At 36.5% G+C, this 23,965-nt stretch overlaps 1 protein-coding gene across 12 annotated transcripts in view; it reads right to left on the reverse strand.

Annotated features, from left to right (window-relative positions):
- SORBS2 (sorbin and SH3 domain containing 2) overlaps positions 1-23,965 on the reverse strand; it is a 142,823-nt gene that overhangs the window by 51,898 nt on the left and 66,960 nt on the right. For 4 of the 12 annotated variants that reach the window (XM_046940863.1, XM_046940861.1, XM_046940862.1 and 1 more), the window contains 6 exons: positions 17,132-17,224; positions 14,831-14,857; positions 13,891-14,015; positions 12,276-12,893; positions 4,769-5,242; positions 945-1,089 (listed from right to left, as the gene is read on the reverse strand). In XM_046940863.1, the coding sequence (XP_046796819.1) occupies positions 945-1,089; positions 4,769-5,242; positions 12,276-12,893; positions 13,891-14,015; positions 14,831-14,857; positions 17,132-17,192 (1,450 nt within the window). In that variant the 5' untranslated portion in view covers positions 17,193-17,224. The remainder of the gene's footprint in view (positions 1-944; positions 1,090-4,768; positions 5,243-12,275; positions 12,894-13,890; positions 14,016-14,830; positions 14,858-17,131; positions 17,225-23,965) is intronic. The other 8 variants (XM_046940865.1, XM_046940864.1, XM_046940866.1 and 5 more) reach the window with 4 other exon arrangements.

Consider the following 23,965-nt stretch of genomic DNA (forward strand, 5'->3'; position numbering starts at 1 on the left):
TGAGATTTTTATGTGAGCAAGGAGAATGAAATCAGACTGTTACTGTGGAACTTGAGCATCATACAAGAGTAAAAATCATAGGAAAACACAGTCCTGGTATATCCAAAACAATATTGATATACCTTAAGCTCAACAAACTGGAAGCAATCAAAGAACGTAGCAATTGAGTGTATGGGAAAACCCATGTGGGCAGTTTTTTGCATTTATCACTAAGACCTGGATAGCAGCATTTCTCTAATCTGTAAGCTTCAGTGCCAGAACTACCACCTAATTTCCCTGCATGCACAACAAATAAGTAAACTCCTAGATCATAATCAGATTGTTTTAGACATACACTCTTATCTGAATTTGCAAACTCTGTCAGAAAAAGAAGTAATTGATTGTACTGGTAAAAGTAGATTATACTGGCAAAGCTCCTTTATGAGGCTAATCATGCAAGTGTTTAAGGAAAAAAAAAAAAAGCAACACAAAAATGACCTACAAAAATATAAAAGTAAATTATAAATTGAGATGGCTTGAGGTGTTTAAAAGCTCAGAGCCACCCCTTTGTTGGCAGCATTTCAACTGAAGCTTGTAGAGGTTGTGGGGAGAAGCAATGCACAAAGCTGGTCTTTGCTTTCTTAAAGAGAGCAAAAGGAAACAGCTCTGCAGGTTGAGCTGTTTCTATGTATGCTCCCTTTTCCTCAGGAAGGCAAGTGGAAAAGTGACAAGAGGTCACTCTTATAAACACAAGGATGAGTAATAAAACTTAAAAGTAACTCCAGTTCAGGAACTATTACATCTAACAGTAAATTCTATTATCTTTTGCATCTACTTCCTAGGGAGATGAATTGACAATACCTGCATTATAGACATGAAGCCCTTTGCCATTGTTTGCAGTTTGGGCCACATAAATTGGAATATATTGTGTAACGTATAAAACAAACATTTTGTGCAAGGCTTACCCATCATCCTGCCATGCTGCATGATAACAAGGTTGGAATTGAGAGAAGCTGGTGGAGAGTAAGCTGAAGAAGGGGAAAAAGGCCTTTGAAAGTGACTCACTGGGCTGGCAGCAGTGCCAGAGTTCCCATTCACTGTGATCTGAGCCTGAGAGAAACAAAACAATATCCCATTAAATGACACACAAAGCCCTCTGAATGCCATCCCAAAGAAAAAGTAATGTAAGACTGTCATCCACACAACAATTACCACTTGTCAGGTACCATTATGGCATCTGCATTCTCTGAAATACAAAACTCATCACCTGTGGAGCAGAATGTGTTCCTTCTATACTCCTTGTACACATACACGCCTTGTACCTCCTCCCTTCACTCCTTGTATGTGCAGCCTATGAAGCATGCTGATGATGGGAGGTGGCAGATGGGGCAGAGTCTAGGCAATAAAACTGAACTGCACAAACAAGGTCTGACATCAGCATAAAATGGAGATAGCAATAAAAGTTCCTCTCATCACGTGACAAAGGCTGCCTGCCATAGATTGCTCACTCCAACAGACGTGTCCCCGTGATCCGTATGCACCGCCCCTGTTGATATTAACGATACTTCTGAGCAGACTGAAGGGAGAAGTCTCATGATGAGTAGCTAAATTGAGCGAGCCAAAGCTTCTTTAAAAAATAGTTTGGAATCTCTGCACCTGGGCTGTAGTATTTCTATGGGGAGCATTAAAGGAATTGGAACAGAGATACTAAGAAAGCATGTGGAGTGAAATAAGAGAGCAGCGAAAAGAGAGGGAAGCTTTCTATCACATCTCGTCATGTAGATCTCTGTCTTAAATCTGAAGAAAATCATGAGTGCTATAACCTGCTCAGTTTAATTTAACTAAAGAGAAGAACTAAAACAACATAAGCATTCAAAGTGGGGCTCTTTGAATGCTGTAAATGTAAAAGAGGAGACTATTTGAAGCAGCAAAGCGTAAGGAAATCCCATATTAAAAGGCATATTATTATTGAGTTTAAAAATGAAATGGTTCATGATGTCTTGTATAGATGCAAGTTTTGGAGACCAGTGATATGAATATTTTAAACATCTCAGCCCCCAGTAGCTAGGTGAGTGAAACCAATTCCAGCCCCTTTGCAGACACCATGTGAACTCCTAAGACGCATTCAGCTGCTTGATATTTTAAGGGCATCTGCTGGCATTGAATCCAAAAGGTGTATTTTGATGATGTCTCCATCAAAACTTCCACGTTTAAATGTTTCCTCCAGTAACAAAACCAAGAACCAAGATGCAAACTAAGTTGGCTCCTCTCACACCATCCTCCAAAAGCATTTGGAGCTGTAAAAATACAAAAGCTATATCAGCTCAAAGACAGCATTTCAAGAGATATGAAGTAATTTTCATCTGAGGTTCTTCAGTGAAGCTAACCATCTCTGCCCTAGTTAAGTTTCACCCTTGTATTTTCCTGCACGCTAGCTTTCTGGGAAAGCATGTTTCTAGGAAAGACAGGCTGTAACTAACGTCCATAATCATTCATCTTTTATTCATTTACTATAGCATTTTTTTTCTCTGAAGAGAGGAGCTAAACTAGTGTGAGGGGTTTTTTTTGTGTTGTTTTGTTTTTTTAGAATAGAAGGCTATTTCTATGAATTTCTGTAAAAGTATCATGAGAACAGGATATAGAGAAGTAGCTGATGGACATCAGTCATAAGTGCAGATGTGGAATGTCCAAATATGACATTTCTGAGTTTGATTTTAGAGAGAATAGCAGCTCAAATAGTATGATTTCTTAGTTCTTAATGACTTTCCCTTTAAAGAAAATTTCCATTATGGTCACTACTGAATTTATACATCTGAAGCATCTCACACTGCTGGGAGGGTTAACTATAGGACTGTTTTGAGAAGTTTCAAGTTGCTTTTGGTACTGATGCTGTTTCTTTTTGAAGAATCAGCTATAAAATCTTTACGCCTGAACCCTCACTAAGGGCTGCAAGAATAAACAAATCTCCTCAAACTGGATATGTTTTTGAAAGCATGGTTCCAGCTTATGTGGGCACAATGATGGATGGCACACCCCTACGTTGCTTTTATTGTTCTCTCAGTGGTTCTCATCTACGCAATGAATCAGTGTCTCCTTTGAGAATTAAGATCATTCAAGTATTGTTACAGGAGCAGAGCCACAAACAGCATGTGCATGTGTGTGCCACCAACTTGTCCCTCATCTTCTCATTTCATAGACAAATGTACAGCCATCCAGCCCTCCTCTACAGAGGAACAGAAACAAAGATCTTCTGTAATGCAGAGGTCTGCCTTACCAGTAATTTAATCCCTCTCTGGGGCTCTTTGGATTGTTTAGGGATAGTTATCCTTTGGTGGGAGACTCATCCATTCTCTCTGTAAATTTAGTAGTAAAACATTTTCACCTGCCTAATCATATATAGGAGAGAAAGTGGTGGCCAAGACCATAATAGATATCTCTACACGGAAACTATTCAAAAAAGGAAAAAGAGAAGGGCTTTTCACTTTGGCGTACAAGCAAAATGAATATAGGGATTGTTTTTGATGCAGGTTAGAAGAAAATACAAATATTCCAGGCTTTCCATAACTCATCCCATGGTGACTATTCCTTATCTACATACACCCCTCTATAGTGATCATAGTATCTTTGATGACAACAACTGAGCAGCATGCAGATTATTATCATTGACTTTTCTTAAAATGTTAGGTTTCAATGCTGTGTTAATAATCATGGCATTTATATGCCTGATATTATATTTTAAACAGCATTCACGGAACTGACTACAGATCATTGACGCTATCTGCATGTTTGGGCTCAACTACATTTTAGGAAACATGAAATGTAAAAAAATGTATACACTATTATTTTTCAGAATTTTAAGTGCTGCATTTGGACTGGAAAATGATAGCATGCTGAAGTATTTGTACAAAGTTGAAATGCTGTTGTTGCACAGTAAAACTTTGGTCTCAGAACATTTCTCAGCTTTGTAATTCAGCAACAAATTGCTCACTCTAAATGAAAGCCCTGACTCATTTTGGTCATGCAAATAATCTCAAAAGAAATGAAAAGTGATCTGGATTTGACCGAAATTCTATATGTTCTCTCTACCCATATCTGAGTGCACTAAGGTACAAAATAGTGAACATATATATAAACTGTAATTGTATGCTGCTGTTTTCCTTGAGTTAGCTAAGAGAAAAGTAACAGGACACTTGAATGCTAGAAACTTATTTCTGAAGTTCACTCCTGTAAGAAACAGTGCCTAAGAGAGGGAAAGGTCAGTTAGAGGAGAGAAAAACAGCTTCATGCAGTCAGTGGTCATGGCTGGGGGAAAAAAATGTGTTAAGCATTGCCAACATTTACTACAAATTTACAGGTTATACTAATGAAAACTCTACCCTGCTATAAGTCAAAAAATAGCGGCAGCCAAGAGGCTGCTACTCCACAAACCTATAAATCGCTAACAGCACTTTAAACAAATCGCTCCAAAATGTACAGATCACTTGCTTCCAATGCATTTGGAATGGATATTTATTGAATTTACTCTCATTTCTTGTAAGCAAAATGTTCGATGCACCTTGGACAACAACATATACGTGCAACAACTTCATACCATTTTCCTGTCTATTACCAAAACTGCTATGCAAATTATTTGTTTAAACAACTGTTACGAAGCATACTTCAGACTGTGAATACAGGAAACTTAACAGAATTCTTGTTTATGCAATGGGGTAACAGACAAGTTCGAATTCTTTTCCCCTTTGACAACCTGTGAACAAAATGGAGCAGGAAAAAAAGGAAGGATAATTACATTGGAAGTGGCAGCAGTGTTGGTTAAGGTGGTGCCATCTGACACAGCAGACATCTGGCTCAAGGTTGGGGAAGGTGTTTCAGAGCAGTCAGTAGTATCATAGCTACAACTCTGCAGCTCATCTAGAATGGCTGTGGAGGACTCACTCATTGTGCGGGAGGAACACTCACTCATGGCAGAATCTGTGCTTACAGAGGCTGTTTCGTTCTTGTGGATAGTATTTTCAGAAGCTAGGAATGGGCATTTATATGAAAATTGTGAAAGGGCTGGGGTTTTATAAAAGCGTGAAAAATCATCAAGCGTTGGCAAAGAATATGGTACTAGATGGGTGCCACTGTCTGGTGAGAAAGAGGCTCTGTTAACTGGTACCACAGGAGGAGGAAGAGGCAGTGGAGAAGCTTCTGTTGCTGTTTGTCTGTGTGTCTGTGAAGCATTTACCTCCATCACGGGGGCAGTTACTTTCTGGTTTCCAAGCTGAGATTTGAAGAAAAAAAAATAAGAAAGAAACAGATTACCAAATGAGTAAAAATTTTTCCCTTTGCCTGTTGCTGGGTGTAGGAGAATTACAAAAGCGTTTTTCCAGCAGCCCTAGGAAGTTCACATTCACATGGATTAGGAAATAGATCAACCACACTCTACATTAAAGTATGAAAACATGAAAGAAATTAATGTATCAAATACTACTGGAAGCAATGCCAGAAACTGTAGTGCGTTGAGGATGAATATTCCATATATTCCATAATGTATTCCATAATTAATAACATCATTTTAAAAAATATGGGGCTAGACAACATCATTTTCCTTTTGTTTATAAAAGGAAAAAGGCAATTTGCAAGTCTGATCTCCCTTAATGTTGCTCTTTTTTTTTTTTTTGTCAAAAGACAGGTATCATTTTGAAATTAATATTAAAGTATAGATGGGCAGGGCCACTAGCTAAAAAGAAGTGCTAGTATTGAATGTTTACATGACCTACAGGACTGTCTCTTTATCTATTTTTGCCTCTTTTGATTGAATACATCTTCTCCACTGCCTCACTGACAAAAATGTTTGGATGACCTTAGAATTTCCAAGCACTCTGGAAGCACCCTGTCAGCCTACTGGATAAGGTGTAAGTATAGCTGCCTTTTCAACATTAGAGAACTACAGGATTGTTAGGGTATTTGATATAAATCTGAGGAAGAACAAGGGTTGGGAACACGAGTACAGGACAGGGATGATTTAACACTGAAACGAAACACACTACCTAGCTGGCTTCAGCATCATTCCTTAAAAGAATTTGGGAATATCCTCACAAGAGTCCTTCTGAGAATTACCACGTTATAAACTTTATATACTGTTATTTCATATCAGTCACAGGACACTGTGTTTAAAACTTCCCTGAACCTGGCTTTATGCATCTGTAACTTGTTTTTGAATTAAAGGTATGAGAAAAGCATATTGGTACCCAACCTTTGGTAGCTGTACAGTTTTTTCTATACTACATATCACCCACAAACTTTCCATCAGTTTCTGAAATGTATCGAAATGCTGTCTACTTCAGCACAGAGCTGGGAAGTTCTGGAATAGCTGCCGTGAAAGAACGTTTGGGATTTTGATTTATTTAAAACAGAGGACAGTGGGATGCTATATACAGAAAGTACTACTTCAAAAAGCAACATTTACTCCCAAATATCACATTGTTACTGATCATGTGTTGGTGGTTGTTTTTTTTTTTTTCCCCTGTGCTTGACATATGCAGATGTCTTTAGTCATTTGAAAATGTTCTAAATCATCAGATTAAAATGCCATTTTGACATTTTAATCCACAATCTGAAACTATCTTTTAAAGCCCTTATAGAAGACTTGGAATGTAATTCAGATTACGCTACTTATAAGAGGTCACTGGGTATCCAGTTCAATAATTCTTGCTGAGATCAACTGAAAATTACAGAAATAATCTTACTGAGGTCAACAGGACCATTTCTATGAATGAGCATTTCAGAAATGAATTTGAAGCACATTTAAGAGATACCCATCACTTTTTTCAAAGGGTTCAAAAGAACTGTTTGGCGTTACTGGATCTATAAGGTACATAAAGATAGCCAGAACTTGCAGGTAAAATGTGTAGTTAAAACAGTAAGAAACAAAAGCCTGTAGTTGAACAGCTTAAAATTCAAATCTTATTCACAGCAATGTTTGAAATCTACAGCATTTAAATATATATATATATATATATATATCTCCATACAGTATGTCTGAAGATTACATCTTATTTAGAAAAGTGGGTGACTATTTATTGAATGGATGACTGTAAAAGGAAATACCATTATTAGAGATAACTAATTTGCCACTGGAAACTTCAAAAGAATAAAGAATACTATCAAATTATCACAAAAAGCAATCATATACACATGCGAAACAGCTGCTTATACAGCAAAATTATCAGGGGATTAAGTTCTCTGCAGTTATGTATTCATATAAGAAATGGTAATTTCACGTCACCATTAGACACATAAAGGGAAAACAGAACGATGCTGCACTATGGATTTCATCATCCAAGTCACAGTTCAGTATCTCCAGCAAAAGACATGAACCAGGAGATAATGAGGCGAAGCCAGCATGAAACTGAAGTTCTTGACATAGATGTCCTCTCAGCATCCCCAGAGGAAAAAATGCACATCACTGAGTTAACATATCTAAGTTGATCACTGAACTGCTAAAACAAAAAGCAACTGTACATACTCAAGAAACCTAGTAAGCTTTCTGGCTTCAAACAGATGATTTCCTGCATGCTTGAGAAAAGTAGGGATGGACAACACAAGGAAAGATATTCAGGGTGCATCCAGAGAGCAAGTGAAACTGAATTTATAAATAATTAAATTCATTGTTCTTGGCAAATTATAGCTGATTTCATTGACACACGTTCTTAAATGGAATATAACATGGGTGGAAGGAAAACAGTAACTCCAGATATTGATTCCCAACATGAATATTCTCAGCGTTGTAGAGTAAAACTTTAATATTCTGACTGATTCCAGAGTTCTGTCATAGATCTAATCATCACTCTGGGGCAGAGTGGATGAAATGGTGACTGAAAACAACAGTATTAAAAAAAAAAAACACAAAACAAACAACAAAACAATAAAAAACTTGATCTCTCTCAACATGGATTGTTGGTAAACACAGATACATTTAGCTACTACTAAATCCATATTCCTCATTACTATGAAGAATATGAGAAAGACAAGGCTGAATACATTTGAAAAAAAAAATCTTTTACAACCAGTTCCATCCATTTTAGGTTTGTTATTTTCATAGCCCAAGAAATGGTAGAAGAAGTCAGGTGGATTACTGGCCAAACAATTCATTTAATCAATTAGAACGATTAAAGATTAGACTACATAATTCACTTGGGCTATGGAGCAACACTTGAGAAATAAATATCAACACAGTTCTGAAGTGAATTGAAGGTCTCAAGCAGAGCTTTCAATTGGTCCTCAGAAGCATTTACCTTCCATCAGATACTAGAATGTCAGGCCTGAATCTTTCAGTTTCCACCCAATTCACATAAAGCAGACAGATGACCCTACTATAAACCTTCATAAAAAGTCATCTGTCATTTTAATTCAAAATTAGTGCAAGGTTGCTAATGACACCAAAGCACTGGCCTTGCTTCAACAATCAAGACATAGATAAGAAGGATGAGTGAATAAATTCATTTTGTTAATGCATAGCAGAGTTTAGTAATCAACATTCAAATTACACCCATATACTTGCACAAATGGGTAAAAATACCTCTATTTTTATAGGCATAAGATGATGTCAAAATCTCAAAACTGATGCTGCAAGTTACATTCCCATGTCCATTTTTACTAACTAATCCTCTTATTCTAAACTCACTGTATGGAGGTGATTCAGTCCTTGTGCAAACCAGCTTTACAGAAGTGAAAAGGAAAATTATGTGCTTGTTTTTCTTTTCTTGCCATCTGTCCCTGAAACATTGAAACCTGTCTCCTCACCCTCAACAATATTCAGTACATCACCAATAACTAGCAAACAGTATCTGTATTAGATGAAGCTTTACAGTAAAAATAGTGAATTACAGGTTTATTTTCATAGATTCACTTATCTACAGCTATGGGGTTGGCCAAATAAACACTTCCATAAGCATTTAGCCTTTACTCTTCCATGACATCAGTGCTAAACTAAAGACTTCAATCATCTGCGGAATTCAAGAAAACAGGACAGATTTTTTGCATCCTCAGTTTTAGAGAGTGGTATCTAGAGCAAGATAACACTCATGAACGTGGGCACAAAATGAAGATTAAAAATACAAGGTGTTTATGTCAGAAGAAGCAGCTCAGAATTCTTCATCAGTTTAAAATCTTTACTTCCTAGAAATTTGGATAATGAAACTTACGTTGTCCCATATTAACAAGCACTAATTTCTCTGTTGAAAGAGATCGGGATATTTCTCTCACATTTGCAGTACAGTACAGAGTGGCAGGATCTCACAGGGTTTTAAGTAATGTTAAAAAACAACAACAACAACAACAAAAAAACAACCCACAACAATACCGAGTAATTTGAATGCTTCTCTTTTCACATATGCTTTTAAGGGGTTTAACCCCTCTCTGAGTAGGAGTGTTTGTAAAATGTCACTTGGTGAGTCATACCACACTTCTGCTTGCTCCTGAAGTTCCAGTAGATGAAAGGAAATGCAAACAGAAGAACAGACATAACAAGAGAAATTAAAGAATAATGAAAAATTGTTTTCTGTGAACTTATCGAACCATATAGGCTCTCTCATTTTTACAGCTGGCTGAATCTTTGTGTACTTTGGCACTATCATATGGATGTAATGTGCCATACACACATAGGTACCCACACATGCACAGTGCTTCTTCACTTTCATTGCAAGAACCCACTGGCTCCATGTTTGGATCATGATACGGCATATAAACATACCAATGTTTAGAATTTATTTCAGTGTTGAACATCAGGGATGATGTTAGCTGAATTTTGCAGGCAAGCGAACAATAAATGGATGCAGCTTGAAAGGCTGCATTCCTTGATGATATCTGTGATCAGCTCAAATTTTTGTTATTTTATTCAAAGAACCCCAGCTGACAAATTTCTGGTTGTTCTTCCCACACACTGAGAATGAAGGAAAATAAGTGTAGAATTATTAAACAAGTCACAACTACTTTTGACTAGTGTCAGCCCACTGTAAAACAAAAATAAATTCTAAAATAAAAAGAATTGCAAATTGTATTTTGATTTCTAAAATTCTGATAAAAAAGCTAGAAAATAACTTATTCATGATCATTCAGATCATTAGAGTTTGAGTATTACTTTGGATGTTAAAAAAGGTATTTTTCCTAACAAACGTTAGCTGTTGTAAAATCACTTTTGTTTGAGAGAAGCTGATTTATTTGAGAATATACAAAACACCATATTGTTAACAGGACAAACAACTATTTTTAAGTGAAAAGAAAACACACAACTGCTCAAGTTACACTGATTACACCCACAACTGTTCCACTGTCTGATGGTTTCTCTCGGTGCTTGTATGTTCAAAGGCTTGCAAGCCTGCATCCTATAATTTTTGGGTCTACCTCAGTTACATGAGAAGATCATGCTCAGCCTTGTTGTTTCTGACTTGATATCTTTATTGTGAGTCTTACTTGCATAGACTCACTCTCCTTGACAGAAAACACTAAATAGTGAACCGTCTCTTTTCAAGGGCAAAACAACTTGTTTTTCCTTAAGTACTCTAAATAATGCATATTTTAATAGAATAGTTTTGACAATAGTCTAATCTCAAGAAGGACAAAGTTCACTGCAAATCTTATGTGCTTCCAGTGGTTAATGGAATGGTTAATTCAAAAAGAGCATTGCAAATTGTTAACAAATAATTTCACAGAGCTTTGCTCAGATCAAAACTTTCACTTCAACTTGAAGAAGAAGAAAACTGACACATTACAAACTGTTCAACTATTCTACAGCTAATGCAGAAACTGTTGGCTTCCAAAGTAAAGACCTGGTTGAGTGTCATGCTCTGAAAGAACCAGATATAATTACTGTGTTGACACTTACAGTGCTGTCAATGGACTTCAAGTTTGCATGATTGTGTCATGTTACTTCAAAGTAGACACACTGATGTTGGTAAAACTTAACAAACACAAATATGCTGTGATGGGATCCTGGCTCAGACAAAGCTGTGATGCTTAGACCTACAGCAATCCCTACCACTATCTGAAGGGCTTCACTGGCATGTGACATCACTCAGATGAGCTAGTACACTGGTAATTAACTTAAAAAGGAAAATTCTTAACATGCTTGATAATGCAGAGAAGAAATGAAAGTTTATCCATAGATTTTTTAATATTTTTTAAATTTTTTTGCAAGTACCTATTTCTTCTGTATTATTGCTTTCAGGCCTATTTCACCTGATTCATTAACTTTCAGAGTGGTAATAAATCCTGCTAACTCTTCTAGTCCCTAGGAGGCTTCTTCCATCCTAAGACCTAGCTATCTGCCCTCCAGACCACATGGCAATCTTGCATTATAGGGTGTAGTTCCTCAGCAGCCTAGTATGACTCTTATCCACTGCAACCAACAATCATGGGAACTTATTTTTTAATCCTTGAACAGTTTTTATAACTGTTCATCAAAAGATGCTAATATCCCTTCCCTCCCTAGTACTGCCTCTGATCTAGCTACTCTAAGAGGACTATAACCAAGAAATAAGGAAAAGTACTGTCAACTGCTGTAGATTTGATTAAGATTTTTGAATATATATATATATATATATATATATTCCCCAGTATATACCAGGATTACAAGAGATGTTTTAAAAGCTTAAGTCTTTAAGGTAACAAATAATAATAGACAAGAACCACACAAGCTCATTTCTCCTGGATGAGATCAGTATAGAATTTTCACCTCAGTAGGCACAGGGTTTGCAGCAAACAGAAGGACTTAGAAATGCCTTGCCTTGTTGAGTAGGGGTGGTTGACTTAAAAGACTTAATCAACCCATTTTCTTTAAAAAGGGCTATTGCATAGGACACTTAGAAGACAGGAAGGACTGTCCTGCTGAAAACACTTAGAAAATTATTCTGTGGTGGGCCTAGGAAACTGCCAGAGCTGCATTTGCAGAAAAAGAACCCAGCAGCCGTCATTTCCTACCCAAATGCTATCCTTCCACAGCACCTATGACAACACAGCGCTTTAATACAACCTCTCAACCTACAATTCACTAATTTCCTATCGTACATTTGCATTCCATAAAGTGCTCACAGAGGAACAAGAAAGTCTGCTTCCAGCTCAGTTGCTTTTTTTTTTTTTTTTGGTACAATATCCTTCCAAAAACTACATTTTTTTGTTCAGTTCTAGTTTGACCTATGCGACAGGTAGTTTTACCCAGAAAACAGAAGGTCTAACTTTGATAATGTAAGTATAACTAAAGAGAGTTAAGTGATTCATGAATGATCTAAAATAAAAGATGGAAAAATTAAATATACCACATGGCATTCTGCAGCCTGTGAAGAAGGAAGAACTGTAGACTTTTGTCCCACATCCTTTGAAGACATCTTTGAAGTGTCTGGAGAAATACTAGGTGGATGCTCTTGGGTTTCAGGCTCTGCATTATTGTCAGGGATGGGAGCTATCTGAATGGAAAGAGATGCTGTGTGCATCTCAGCCATGGGGTTACAGGCAGGTGAGACAGGCCTTTGTGAAAATATAGGCACTTCAACAGGCTTGGGCTGTTGCTGTATGTTACAGTGAACACTACTTGCCGATTCTTGTGTCCGGGTTAATTTAAGGGTAGATACTCTCCGCTTTTGAGACTTCTGCATTTGGCCTTGATGGAGAGTAGCACTAATACCAGCTACTGTGCTTGTGCCTACACTGGAGATAGTGGTCAGTGGTCTAGTGATTGTTTGTACATAGGACACATTTGTGTTAGATATCTGAGAAGACATTATCTTCTGGGCAGACTTCTCATTAGTGTAATAGCCAGTATCTGTAGGAAGGTGTTTATCTGGCTCAGTTGTTACTGTCTGGAGATTAATTCCATTCTTGTGATTAGTTACTCTTGCTTTCCGAAAGCTTTCTTTTCTAGGGGGTGGCAGAGGTGCCTTAATTGCCAAAATCATCCACACACAGCAAAATAACATTGAAGAAGAAACAGAAAGAAAGTAAAAGTTAGCAGGAGATATACTGTAGTTTGAATTCTATCTTTAAATAAAGAAACTAAGACCTAAGGCTTTTACTCAAGATTGTTCAATACAATGGAAAACAGACAACTCAGTTTTCCCACCGTCCTTTACTGCAGAGGGCTGAACAATTTTATCTAGAAAACTAGATGTTCCATTTGCTCAGAGTAAACAGGAATCAGACCCCAGAAAAGAGTCTGTCTTTTCTTTAAAAAAATCACAATTATTACACTGAATAAAATTAAAACTGTGGAACTCTTCATGATACTTTCCAAAATGTACTGCATGATTTTAGTTGACAACCTATTATTCACAGGTAATACACATAAATACAACACACAGAGCGCCTCTTAAAGCTCTCAATTAAAATAGTAACAGAAACAGAACTGATATGGGTTTGTTGGCTCTTTTTTGAACAGATTAATATATTTGCACATTAAGTGCCTTCTAATCATATTGTTCTGCAAAACAAGCAGAAATATTATCTTATAATTGAAAAAACCTCTATCCTCCAATATCCTGATAACCAGTGGATTTTTTTTTTTTAGTGTAAAACTGGTATTGGTGCTACTGTATTGTTTGAAGTATGGGAATACTCCTAGAAAGTTTTAATTTGTGTATGACACATATATATATATTTATATATAGAAAACATATATATATATATATATATATATTTAGCTGTCTGTCTTGTTCATTGAAAGCAATTGCTGGCAATTAACCTATAGTCATGCATCCTGTGGAGAGTATACTTTATTTACACAGTAAAAAAGTTTGTAATGACCCATACGAACAAGTGATTCACACTATCTTGAAGAAAAAACTTTCCCACAGGGATATCCCATCTATATGTGGCGTCCAACCCAGAATAACACACACACAAATGCTAAAGAATGAAATCTGGTATGTTCAGTTTTACCTGAGTTGGTGATTTTTTGTCCTGTAGGTTTGGCCGCACACTTCTAAAACCTTTTGCTGTAAGAGATGAACTGCTAATGTCTCCATTCAGCGTCTCTCTGCTTCCATCATTGTAAGATCTCCAAGCTTTTGTGAGGAAAAAAGAATCACATTTTTCCAATGATGACTAGATCTATGTATTGTAATCATCACAACAACCCAACTTAAGCGAACACAGAAATATTTCACTATTTCACATCTGACACTGCTGCTGATATCTCCATGGATATTTTAAGAATAGGGTTAAAGCTGTAACTTTGCAAATTTTTATATCTTATTTATACCAATATTTTTTGTAGCAGTTTGTTAGTTCCCTACAATGTTCTTATATACTGTAGATTTTCAGCTTAGGAGTCCTTTTGAGATCCTGGTGATTTATCCTTTTCAAACCTGAACACCACCTCAATTTCAAAAGCACATTTTGTCTTTATTATCAGAGCTAAACATCCCTCAGGACACTGTCCAAATACAGAAGATACTACATTACCTCAACAAGTTACAGATTTGAAGAAAAAATATTGAAGAAAGAGGCTGGGAAAAGTAACACATTATGTGAGCAGGCTGCTAAGTGGGGTGGGTGGAACCTGTTATTTAATTTTTAGTTTAAGGATTACTTAGGATTACAAGTGCCACTGAAGCTGAAGGTGACAAATTAGCAGTCTGTGTGCTCCCACGCAACTCGTTTTCTGACAACATATACTGTTATAGGAAATACTGCTTCCCAAGTAAGACCTCAATTTGAGGTCTTAACTAACTGTAATCACTATTACAAATTTAATGGTACTTTCCTTAAATGTTTTTTCTATATGTATGAAGTGGTGAAATCAAAAGAAAGAAAATTGTTATATTTCATCCTGTTACATGATATTACAATGATTCATAAATACCACTGTTTTATTTACCTGAATCTGGAGACTGAGAATCAGATCCTAAAAATCAAGAAACAACAAATGTTAGTTTCTGTTATAAACGCTTGGAGTGTCTTAATGTGCTGCTAAGCTCACAGGGTTAATTTTATAAGTTATGTTTACGAAAATAATAACAGTGACACAGTATTCAGTGATGCCAAGAGAGAGATATGTATGCTTCCATTAATTGGTCTGTTGCCATGACTCTGCAGATGAAAGTACTGAATTAAATGGCATCATAGTGATCTAGTGAACACGTTGAAATCAGATCAGAAAAAAAGGAAAATATCTGGTCCATACTGCTACACCATGTTCAGCTTTTTAAATAATTAAGCTGTTAATCCAATCAGTAACCAATCATTATGAATACAAGGTTTTATTTTAAGGAACTTCCTGAGAATTATGTATTTATATATTAATTTTTACTGTCTGCAATAGATGCAGTTAGCAAAAGAATCTGCCTATAAAAACAAATAGCGCCTGTGAGTCTTTCTAATGCTGCCTATGGGAATAAGACAGCTATCCCCCCGTCCCTCACAGCTCCAGCTGTCTGTATAGATGCATTCTTATAAACAGATCACCACCTTGTTTCCTTTCTGTTAAGGCCAAGTGTCTTTCAGGAGTATGGGAGTTTTTGCAATTGTATAAATAAATCTTGCTTAAGAAATAGTACTTGTAAGTCTCTAAACAGCTAGTTTTGAAAATTAGGAATAAACCTCTTTTTTTTTTTTTCTCAAGACACAGTTTAGAAACAATGTAAAATATGTAGGTATTCTTCTGCTCAGTTACCGGAATTCCTTTCTTAATTATGCCTCAACACCATATATAACTAATGTTTACTGTAGAAGTTGCAGAGTATGCTAGAAGTTATTAATTAACCGCTGCTATTTCAGACAGCCAATAATACATATTTGCTGCTTTTCTTTTTTTTTCTTTCAGTAAGTACTGTGGTCTACTACTATCTAAAATCTTGATAGCAGAAGAAATAGCATTCCTTTAAGATCAGCTGAAAAGTTTTAATTCAAAGCCAAGAAAGATGTCTACAAGTCATCAGGATTTTTTTTTTTTTACTCCCCACCAGAATGTGTGAAGCTTTCTTCACCACTTCAAAACAAATCACAGAAATGGGCACATACATACTGCCAGCACAGGGTAGATCAGAAATTCTGGTGTTTTCATGGATTACGTAGAGATGTAATGTTTTTTCCCCTCTAAACAAACTAATATTTTAATCTCTCCAAAGAAATTGAAAATAATTTTAACATACAGTAAGCTAACCCAGTAGGACTACAGAACTAAGAGCACTCATCACTAGTTTTAAGTGCAATAGCATAACACATTACAAAGCTTGTACATACCAAAATAAAAAATTCTTAGAAAGACTGCTAAGAAATATAAACGTAATGTTTTCTTGAATTATTATACGTGCAGTAATCCCTAGGACTGTTCTGCTACCCTTACTTACACAGAGCAGTATCCAAACTTTTGTTTCAGAAATTCAAACAGAATTCTTATTCTTGGGGATAAGCCTTACCAAAAAAACCCCCACAAAAACATACAAAACAAAGACGTTATGTTGCAACTATTTTCTGACTCTCTGAACTTTATGATCGTTGAACTTTATGTATTATATTTAGTGTGAACACTTAATGTTTATATTGGCTTAAATTAGGCTACAACAGTTGAGATTCTTTACAGATTTAGACTTACAACTACTTAATTCACCCTTGAACCTGGACAGCTGACACCCATTAAGATTCCATCTTGCGAAATCAGACAGAAGAATGCTAAGCAGCAGCTCTCCCTACTGAATGATCTCTATGGTTTTATTGTTCCACACATTTTTAGGAAAACATTTTATAAATGCTTTTAAATTATTCTGGCTTCTGATGATCACTGTGCCATTGCATACAGATTCCTTTAAGAACAGTTCTAAAGCCAGCTGTAATAAACATTCCCTCTTCATGCTGTAGTATTTGGTAAAACAATGAGGGACATGAGACCCAAAATCTGTGTTATGTACCAAAGGAAACGTTAATTTTACAAAATAGATAAATAAATAAATAAAACAGCTTCTTCCTAAGTCTTTCTATCTTTTTCCATCAATGACTACTGAATACAGGCAGAGAGAAATAAAAACTACTTTCTAAAGAGCATTGTAGAACTAAGGAAAATACCTGTCAGTCGAATAGGAAATATGGGTACATTTCCCCTCCCTTGCAGAGTGATATTGTAGACAAATGTAATGCTACAGAAAGCCGTTCATGAGCAGTATCTTACTGTTAGTTGTTATACCTGAAGCCAGTAGGTTTGGAGAGCTCTGAACCCTCTTCACAGCTGTTAATGTGACAGACATTGCAGCACGTTTGCGAGCACACCCGCCGCTATCTGGAAGCACAAAACAATACAGACACCAGCCCCAGACAAAGGAAGCAAGCACATGCAACACATCACAGTGTGAGATACGCCAAACATACAAGAAAATAAACATGCAATTAGAAAAATGCTGCAGGTGCACGTAAATTCGTGAGCTCCACAGATTAGCAGAATACATAACATTTCACAAGCTTTAAGAAACAATAAACCTCATACAAAATAAGAAAGCAAACACCTAATGCTTACTTCACGGTGGAAATACATATGTTCAGTTGCCTAAAAGACTGCTTAATTACACCCAATAATTGAAAAAGCAAACAAGTAATCAAGATAAAGGATTAAGCATTCCAGAGTAATATTAATCAATAATCTGCACTGTAAAATAATTTCATTGTATGCATTAGAAAGACACCATTCATCAAACTAAGTCTGTGTTGAGTAGCTGACAAAGTACTTCTGTACAGCCCTTCAGACACTCTAAACATGAGAAACAAACTAAGTAAGGATGGTAGGCATTGCTTTGATTCAGTGGAACGTCCCTGTTTTTTTTCCTTTTTTTTTGTTTGTTTGTTTTGTGGTTGATTTTTTTGTTTGTTTGTTTTAAATTTAATGAAAGACAAACACATGCATATCTGGAACCAAACTATACTTCAAGGGAAAGACTTGGAATCTAAGTCTGAAATATGTCTGAACAACTAGCAGTATGAAAAGCTTTTCTTCTGGAACTGTCTCTCCTTTTTTCTTTCCACCCTCACTTGGGGCTCTCATTCTGTCTTTAGTGGCACTTTGTTTTTATAAGCAGGTGGCTTTCCTACAGCGTGCTTTTTTAGCAACTCCATCATAATTATAAAAGTTAATAAATATCCTTCCTGACTATATTTAACCAGAATTTTCTTCTGCTCTTCAACATAATCATTATTTTTTGTATTTGATAATATTGAAGGTTCATATTGGCCACCACTTCTGATGAACTACAACTCTGATAGAGGCCCTATGATTTTTGTATGTGTCCTGTGACAGGGAGTTATATAAAATTATACTTAAGGGAGGCCTGTAACCTATTAGTGGAAAGGATTTCCTATAACGGTAATTTGAGCCACAGAGACATCTTAAACCCATCTCCCAGAGAAGTGAGCTGCAGGTATTCCTTTGCTCATTCCAGTATTCCCCCAGAATAGCAAGGATACACATTAAGCAGTTGTTAATGCAGACAAACATCTGAGTCACTGGCCCAGGTGTAAGCAGTTCTAAAGAACCACTGCCAGCTCCAAGACTGGAGGCAGAGGGCCAGATGATTTCAGTCAGCAACAGCCTAATGCATTACATTAACTGGTATTAATTATTGCTACAATACTTGGGTTAATTTGCTTACACAAACATAACATGGCAATGGTAACAAAAATCACATTTTCTGTTCTTGTATTATTCTTCCCACTGACATAAAATGGAAATAATTCCAGGAAGACTTGACGATTGGCTGATACTGACATTTTGCTCTTACCTGAATGTTGGCAGACTTCAACAACACATTTATTTCATTAATACAAGCTGCCACTTTTTTAAAAAAAATTCAAAGTAATGCTTTATTTGTGTTTTTCAAGAGCTACCTTTTTGATTTTCAGCATGGAAAAGCTAAGGTGGGAGAAGAGGAGGAGACCGACTACAAATATTTAATCAGTATAACTTCTACGAATTCTGCTTCAAATCCATTCCTAACGTAACTGAACGGAGTCAATTTTTATTAGTAGACACATTATCTAGCAAAAAGGTTTGACAGCTTCACACAGGATAGATAAAATGGGCTTTGCAATAGACTATATGCACATTTAGTTCTCTATATAGAACCACCCCCACAAATCTGTACCTGCTATAACATTCTCAGTATATGTACACAATGGCAGAGAGTTGCTTTGCACTGTGGTGAGATACACCCACACAAATGCACTGCCTTCAGTTATGCAACATATCTGATCAAAAAAGAATGATTATGGACAAGTACATATTTATGTCTCACGGATTCCATCTTCCCATTTTTGGCCAGACAAAGCTCCCATAAATCAAGGGCATCTGAATGAGGATCAGAAGAATCTGTGTGTTACCACAGAAGATCCAGATTTCAAACTACTTCACTTATCTGCATGGCCTTATACAGCTGAACTTCGAGACACTTATTTCAGCCTGTACTCCTTTTTTGTAACTCAACCAAATTTCCAGCAAATGCTAGCTGTATTCACACTGGTTCCTTAAGTCTGAATAACACCAAAAACCTCTAAGTCTAGAGAACAGAGAATTCCATAACAGTACAGGAGACTGAATTAACAATAATTGTCTCAATTAATTTACAATCTATAAGTAACTAATATTGCACAGCTGCTATTCAGTGAATAAATGAGGAAGCAATCCATAAAAAATGTTTGCATGCATTAAAAAAAGTATGTGCACATATGCATATAGTCTGCTTCTGACATTAGAAATCCTCCTGGTCTGAGAGCCAGAGCTCCCTAGGGGATTGTTTTAATGTTTAACCATAAGCAACCTGAATCAGTTCTGCAAGCAGAAAAAGACTTGAAGTTAGGCAACAGTTCACAATCAAAAACACTGCCCAAAATGTCCAGCTCAAATTAGGCCCAACAGTGCTTGATGCCTAGATATTCTTTTGCAAGCCCTCCATACTCGCATCAAATCAAAAATAGACAAACAAGCATCCTTAGGAGGTACTGCAGAAAAAGAGGAGAAAACAGGTTTGAAGTATCTGGTGAGGCATGTTTCTGCTAGTATCTTTTAGAGCAAAAAACACATAGAAATGAACTCCTAAATACTATGATCAGTGTTGCATGTTTATCTCTAAAGAGAGAAAAAGAAAGGGCACCACGCTGACAGGAAGAGACAAGCAGCTTGCCCTACAGCTAGTAGTACGTGCATATTTGCATACGTAGCAGAACACTCCACAGTTTTGCTCTGCATGCTCTCTTTAATTAGTTCACCATCCAGTTCCTTTCACTTTGACAAATCCTTTCTCCTCTTCTTTTACACTTTTCTCCATTCTTCCCCTTTCCTCCCTTCTGTTTTCTTTCTGTTTCTCCCCACAAATAACTAGACTTTAAGTCCTATGCATTCCTTAGCTACCTCTTCCACTGCACCCCATAATGATTCCCATACCCTATGCAGCAAACCCCTTCTTACTTCAGAAGCTGACCTGGAGTGCTGTTCCTGATGGTTTATATTGATGTGCTCCAAGCCTAGACCCCATGGCTGAGGCTCTCCTGGCACAACCTTAAGAGGTTCCCAGATATTGTGCTTGTTTCTCAGGAGTCCTCGATTTGGGGTACTGCCTGCCTGTTTGTCTAGACTTGTGGAGATGTACCAATGACAGCTCCTGTAAAGTAGCTGGGAGTAGCCTGGCAAGTAGTTATTTGGGCTCCTGCTGTCATCTGCCTGAACTACTGTATGGGTGCTAAGCTGAGCTACTACCACATAACCTAACACTGACTACTCAGGGGCATCTACTATTACTCGGTTCTTTCATACTGCTAAATTGCATGTAATGCAAGGCAGATAATGATTTAAAAAAATAAAATTGTTGTAGGAGAACATTTGAACAATCAAGCTGTATATTTGTTTTAGTGATCCCAAAACAGCTTTACAGTCTATTCAGAGACTCTCCAGGGACCTGAGAATTTCTATTCTTGTGTCTCAGAGAATTTAAGATGTTAGTCTATGTGATGACTTGCATTAATAATTTTAATAATCACAAAATACTCGTGGACATCCAGAACAGCAGACTTTTTCACTCTCAACTGCTCTTTATGTGCCTCATTTATTTGAAACAGACAACTTTAAAATTAGTCGCATTTATTGAGCATTATCTGCGTGAAACATAGCCAAAATATTTTTGGATAGACACTAAGAATCTGTTTTAAAGTATTAGCTTGCATTCATTCATAATCCCTCAGTGAAATTTCCTCTCCCCCAGCAACAACTTCACACACACACACACCTGGTATAAGCAACAAGCACTTTTATCCTGTGCTGTAATTTGAAGTGAACTTCATTGGTGGCTTACATTTTCCACATCATAGCTTCTCAAAATGCCCCACTGAGATAATGATGGTCACCAAATCTGCAATACTTGAAGGCTTGTTGGTGAAAGCATCTCCATACAGTTTAAAATATCATTCAGTTGATGACTGCCTAGTCTGGGTTTAAAAAGGTAATACAAAGGCACACATTCTACTAGACTACTATTTTTATTAAATTACAGCAAAATTAGAACACCAAAATCAACTACAAATTAAAGTGTCTTCAGTACTTCTGAAACCTTCTCTATATCCAACATCTGTGCCCTTGCATTTGCAAATACATTTCACTGCCTTTAGCTATTGAGTATTTCTTCCTAACATGTGGTACAGAATCAACATCAAGCACTGAAAAATCCCTCCCATATATGGTAGAGTAATGAAAACCAAAGCTCTTCAAAACATTTTCTCTGTAGACAAAAATATCTTCTACAGGGTTCACTGAGACAGACTGCCAAGCCTGCAGCCACAGGGAACACTGGGTTAGAGCAGCCCAGTCCAAGCAGTACATCAGCTTTTTAAAGCTGCACACAGACTGATCTGTTTGCTTTGCCATTTGAACAACTACTTGCACTCAACTGAAGTGAAAATTTATCTGCTGAAGTAATTAATGGTAATCCTACTTTAAAACAAAGTAGTGACAAATTCACAGTAACTGAAACCCTCCAGTTTTGTCATACACAAATTTCTATTATAAAGCAGTGAAATAGCAAAAATTAAAAGAACTGCTGCATTCTTTTCATGCCCAGAGACAGGTGACTGTGCCAAGTCTCAGTCTCAGCCACTCTCCTCCTTAGTAAACCAATGCTTCACCAACAGCCGTGTAAGATGCTCACTTCTATGTCCTGCTCATGAGAGTTTTTCTTACAGTCAAGAAGTGACATACATCAATAGAACTGATATGAAATGCTGCATTTTTTTGCCAATACTTCCTTTTAGTACAGCTTGTAATGTGCACATCCACATGATGAAAAATGTTTTCACTACTTAAGAGCACAGTAGATTTAAGTTCAGCTTACAGTCATGCTATCTTTAGGAAACTATGCAAGATTTCAAGAATACTTGGGCCTTTAGGTGGGTTTTCAATTATCCTATGTGATCAGAAGACTCAATCCACAACAAATGTCATTCAGACATCTAGATGATTAAAGTTTTTATGTCTGTTCCTCTTCAGAGTTTCAGACTAACTAGAGAAATTTTATTACAGTGCAGAACAAAACCACCCTTCTGAGTAGCAGTAACACTAACTGGTAATTTTCATTTCTGACACAAACCACACTTTTCAAAAGCAGAAGCTATAAAATGACATCTATTATGTTTTAACCCATATGATTACAGTGCACAATGTGATCGCACTCAAACATCTGATGCTTAACTGACTTACTTCTGAAATTACAGTTCTGTGTAGCAAGCAGTACTTCAGTACTACATTCATTATACAGACTGACATGTTTAGGAAAGAAGTCTTATAAAAAAGTGCAAAATGGTAAGACAAATTTCCATAAATGAAATCCTTATCAAGACTTGGTGCTACTCCCTCTCCACCACCCACAGGTCTGCAAAGCAGCTCTGAACAACCAAAAAATACCCCACCTCAACTGAGAAACTTTGCTTCTCTTAATTAAAATAGTTGCAAATACAGAAGTTTCATCACAATACATTTTAATTTTGTCTTACACAATATATTTTAACTTTGTCTTAAAAAAAAAAAAAAACCTTATGAGAACCTTATGAATTCCAGTCATTGTCTGAGAGAATCAGAAGCTAGGAAGCTCTTCAGTACAGGAGCCTAGATAATAACAATAAACTATAGCATGAAAACATTAACCCCTTGGACTTAGAGCATGCTGCTGAAACATCTACACTGGCTTCAAAGGCAGCTTAGGACCTCTAGTCCCAAGCATGGGATATTCCTTATTTCAAATTGTCAGTGCAGTACTGTGATGAATAATAAAAGCAATTGGTCTGGAGAGAATGAGTATTTCTTTCCCCTTGCCACAGTTAATATCTGCAAAGCAGATAGTTTACTTGTAGAGGGTAAAGAGGTGACTGCAGCTGTAAATTTTACACCTGACAGGAGGATTTCACTGGTCTGCTTTCTGGAGGGCTGTTCCCACTTCTAGCAAAACCATTAGGGTTATCTACTGACTTAAATGATTCAGGAACAAGTCAGGAGTATTTTACGGATCGTAACACAAAGATATTAAGTGCTGAGTAATTCGTTTGGTCAGTACATCTATCAATGAAACTTGAGAGAAAACGTAGATCTTTAAGTACAAAATAGTTATCCTTATCTGATTATGCAAATGCAGCCAATAATACAAGATAGTATTTATATATCTTTTAATTTACTGACAATAAAGAATGAAAACAAAACATTTTTAAGGCACGTGCTTTCTGTTAGGAAAATGTGATACTTGAGCATCAATTTTCCACAGCCTTTATGTCCCAATACTACATACTTTTACAGAAAAGCATACGTATACAAAACTGAAACAAGTAACATAAGCACAGAAAGCTAAACATGCATGTATGTTTTATATATCCATATATATCCATACATACAAAACCAAGTATGTACATTTCATATATGGAATAGAAACGCATATAAGCAGGCGTACTATTAAAATACTTTGCTTTATTTAAATTCAACACCAACTAAGCCATAATTCGCCCA

Source organism: Gallus gallus, chromosome 4 (genome assembly GCF_016699485.2).
Source record: "Gallus gallus isolate bGalGal1 chromosome 4, bGalGal1.mat.broiler.GRCg7b, whole genome shotgun sequence".
NCBI classification, from domain to species: Eukaryota; Metazoa; Chordata; class Aves; order Galliformes; family Phasianidae; genus Gallus; species Gallus gallus.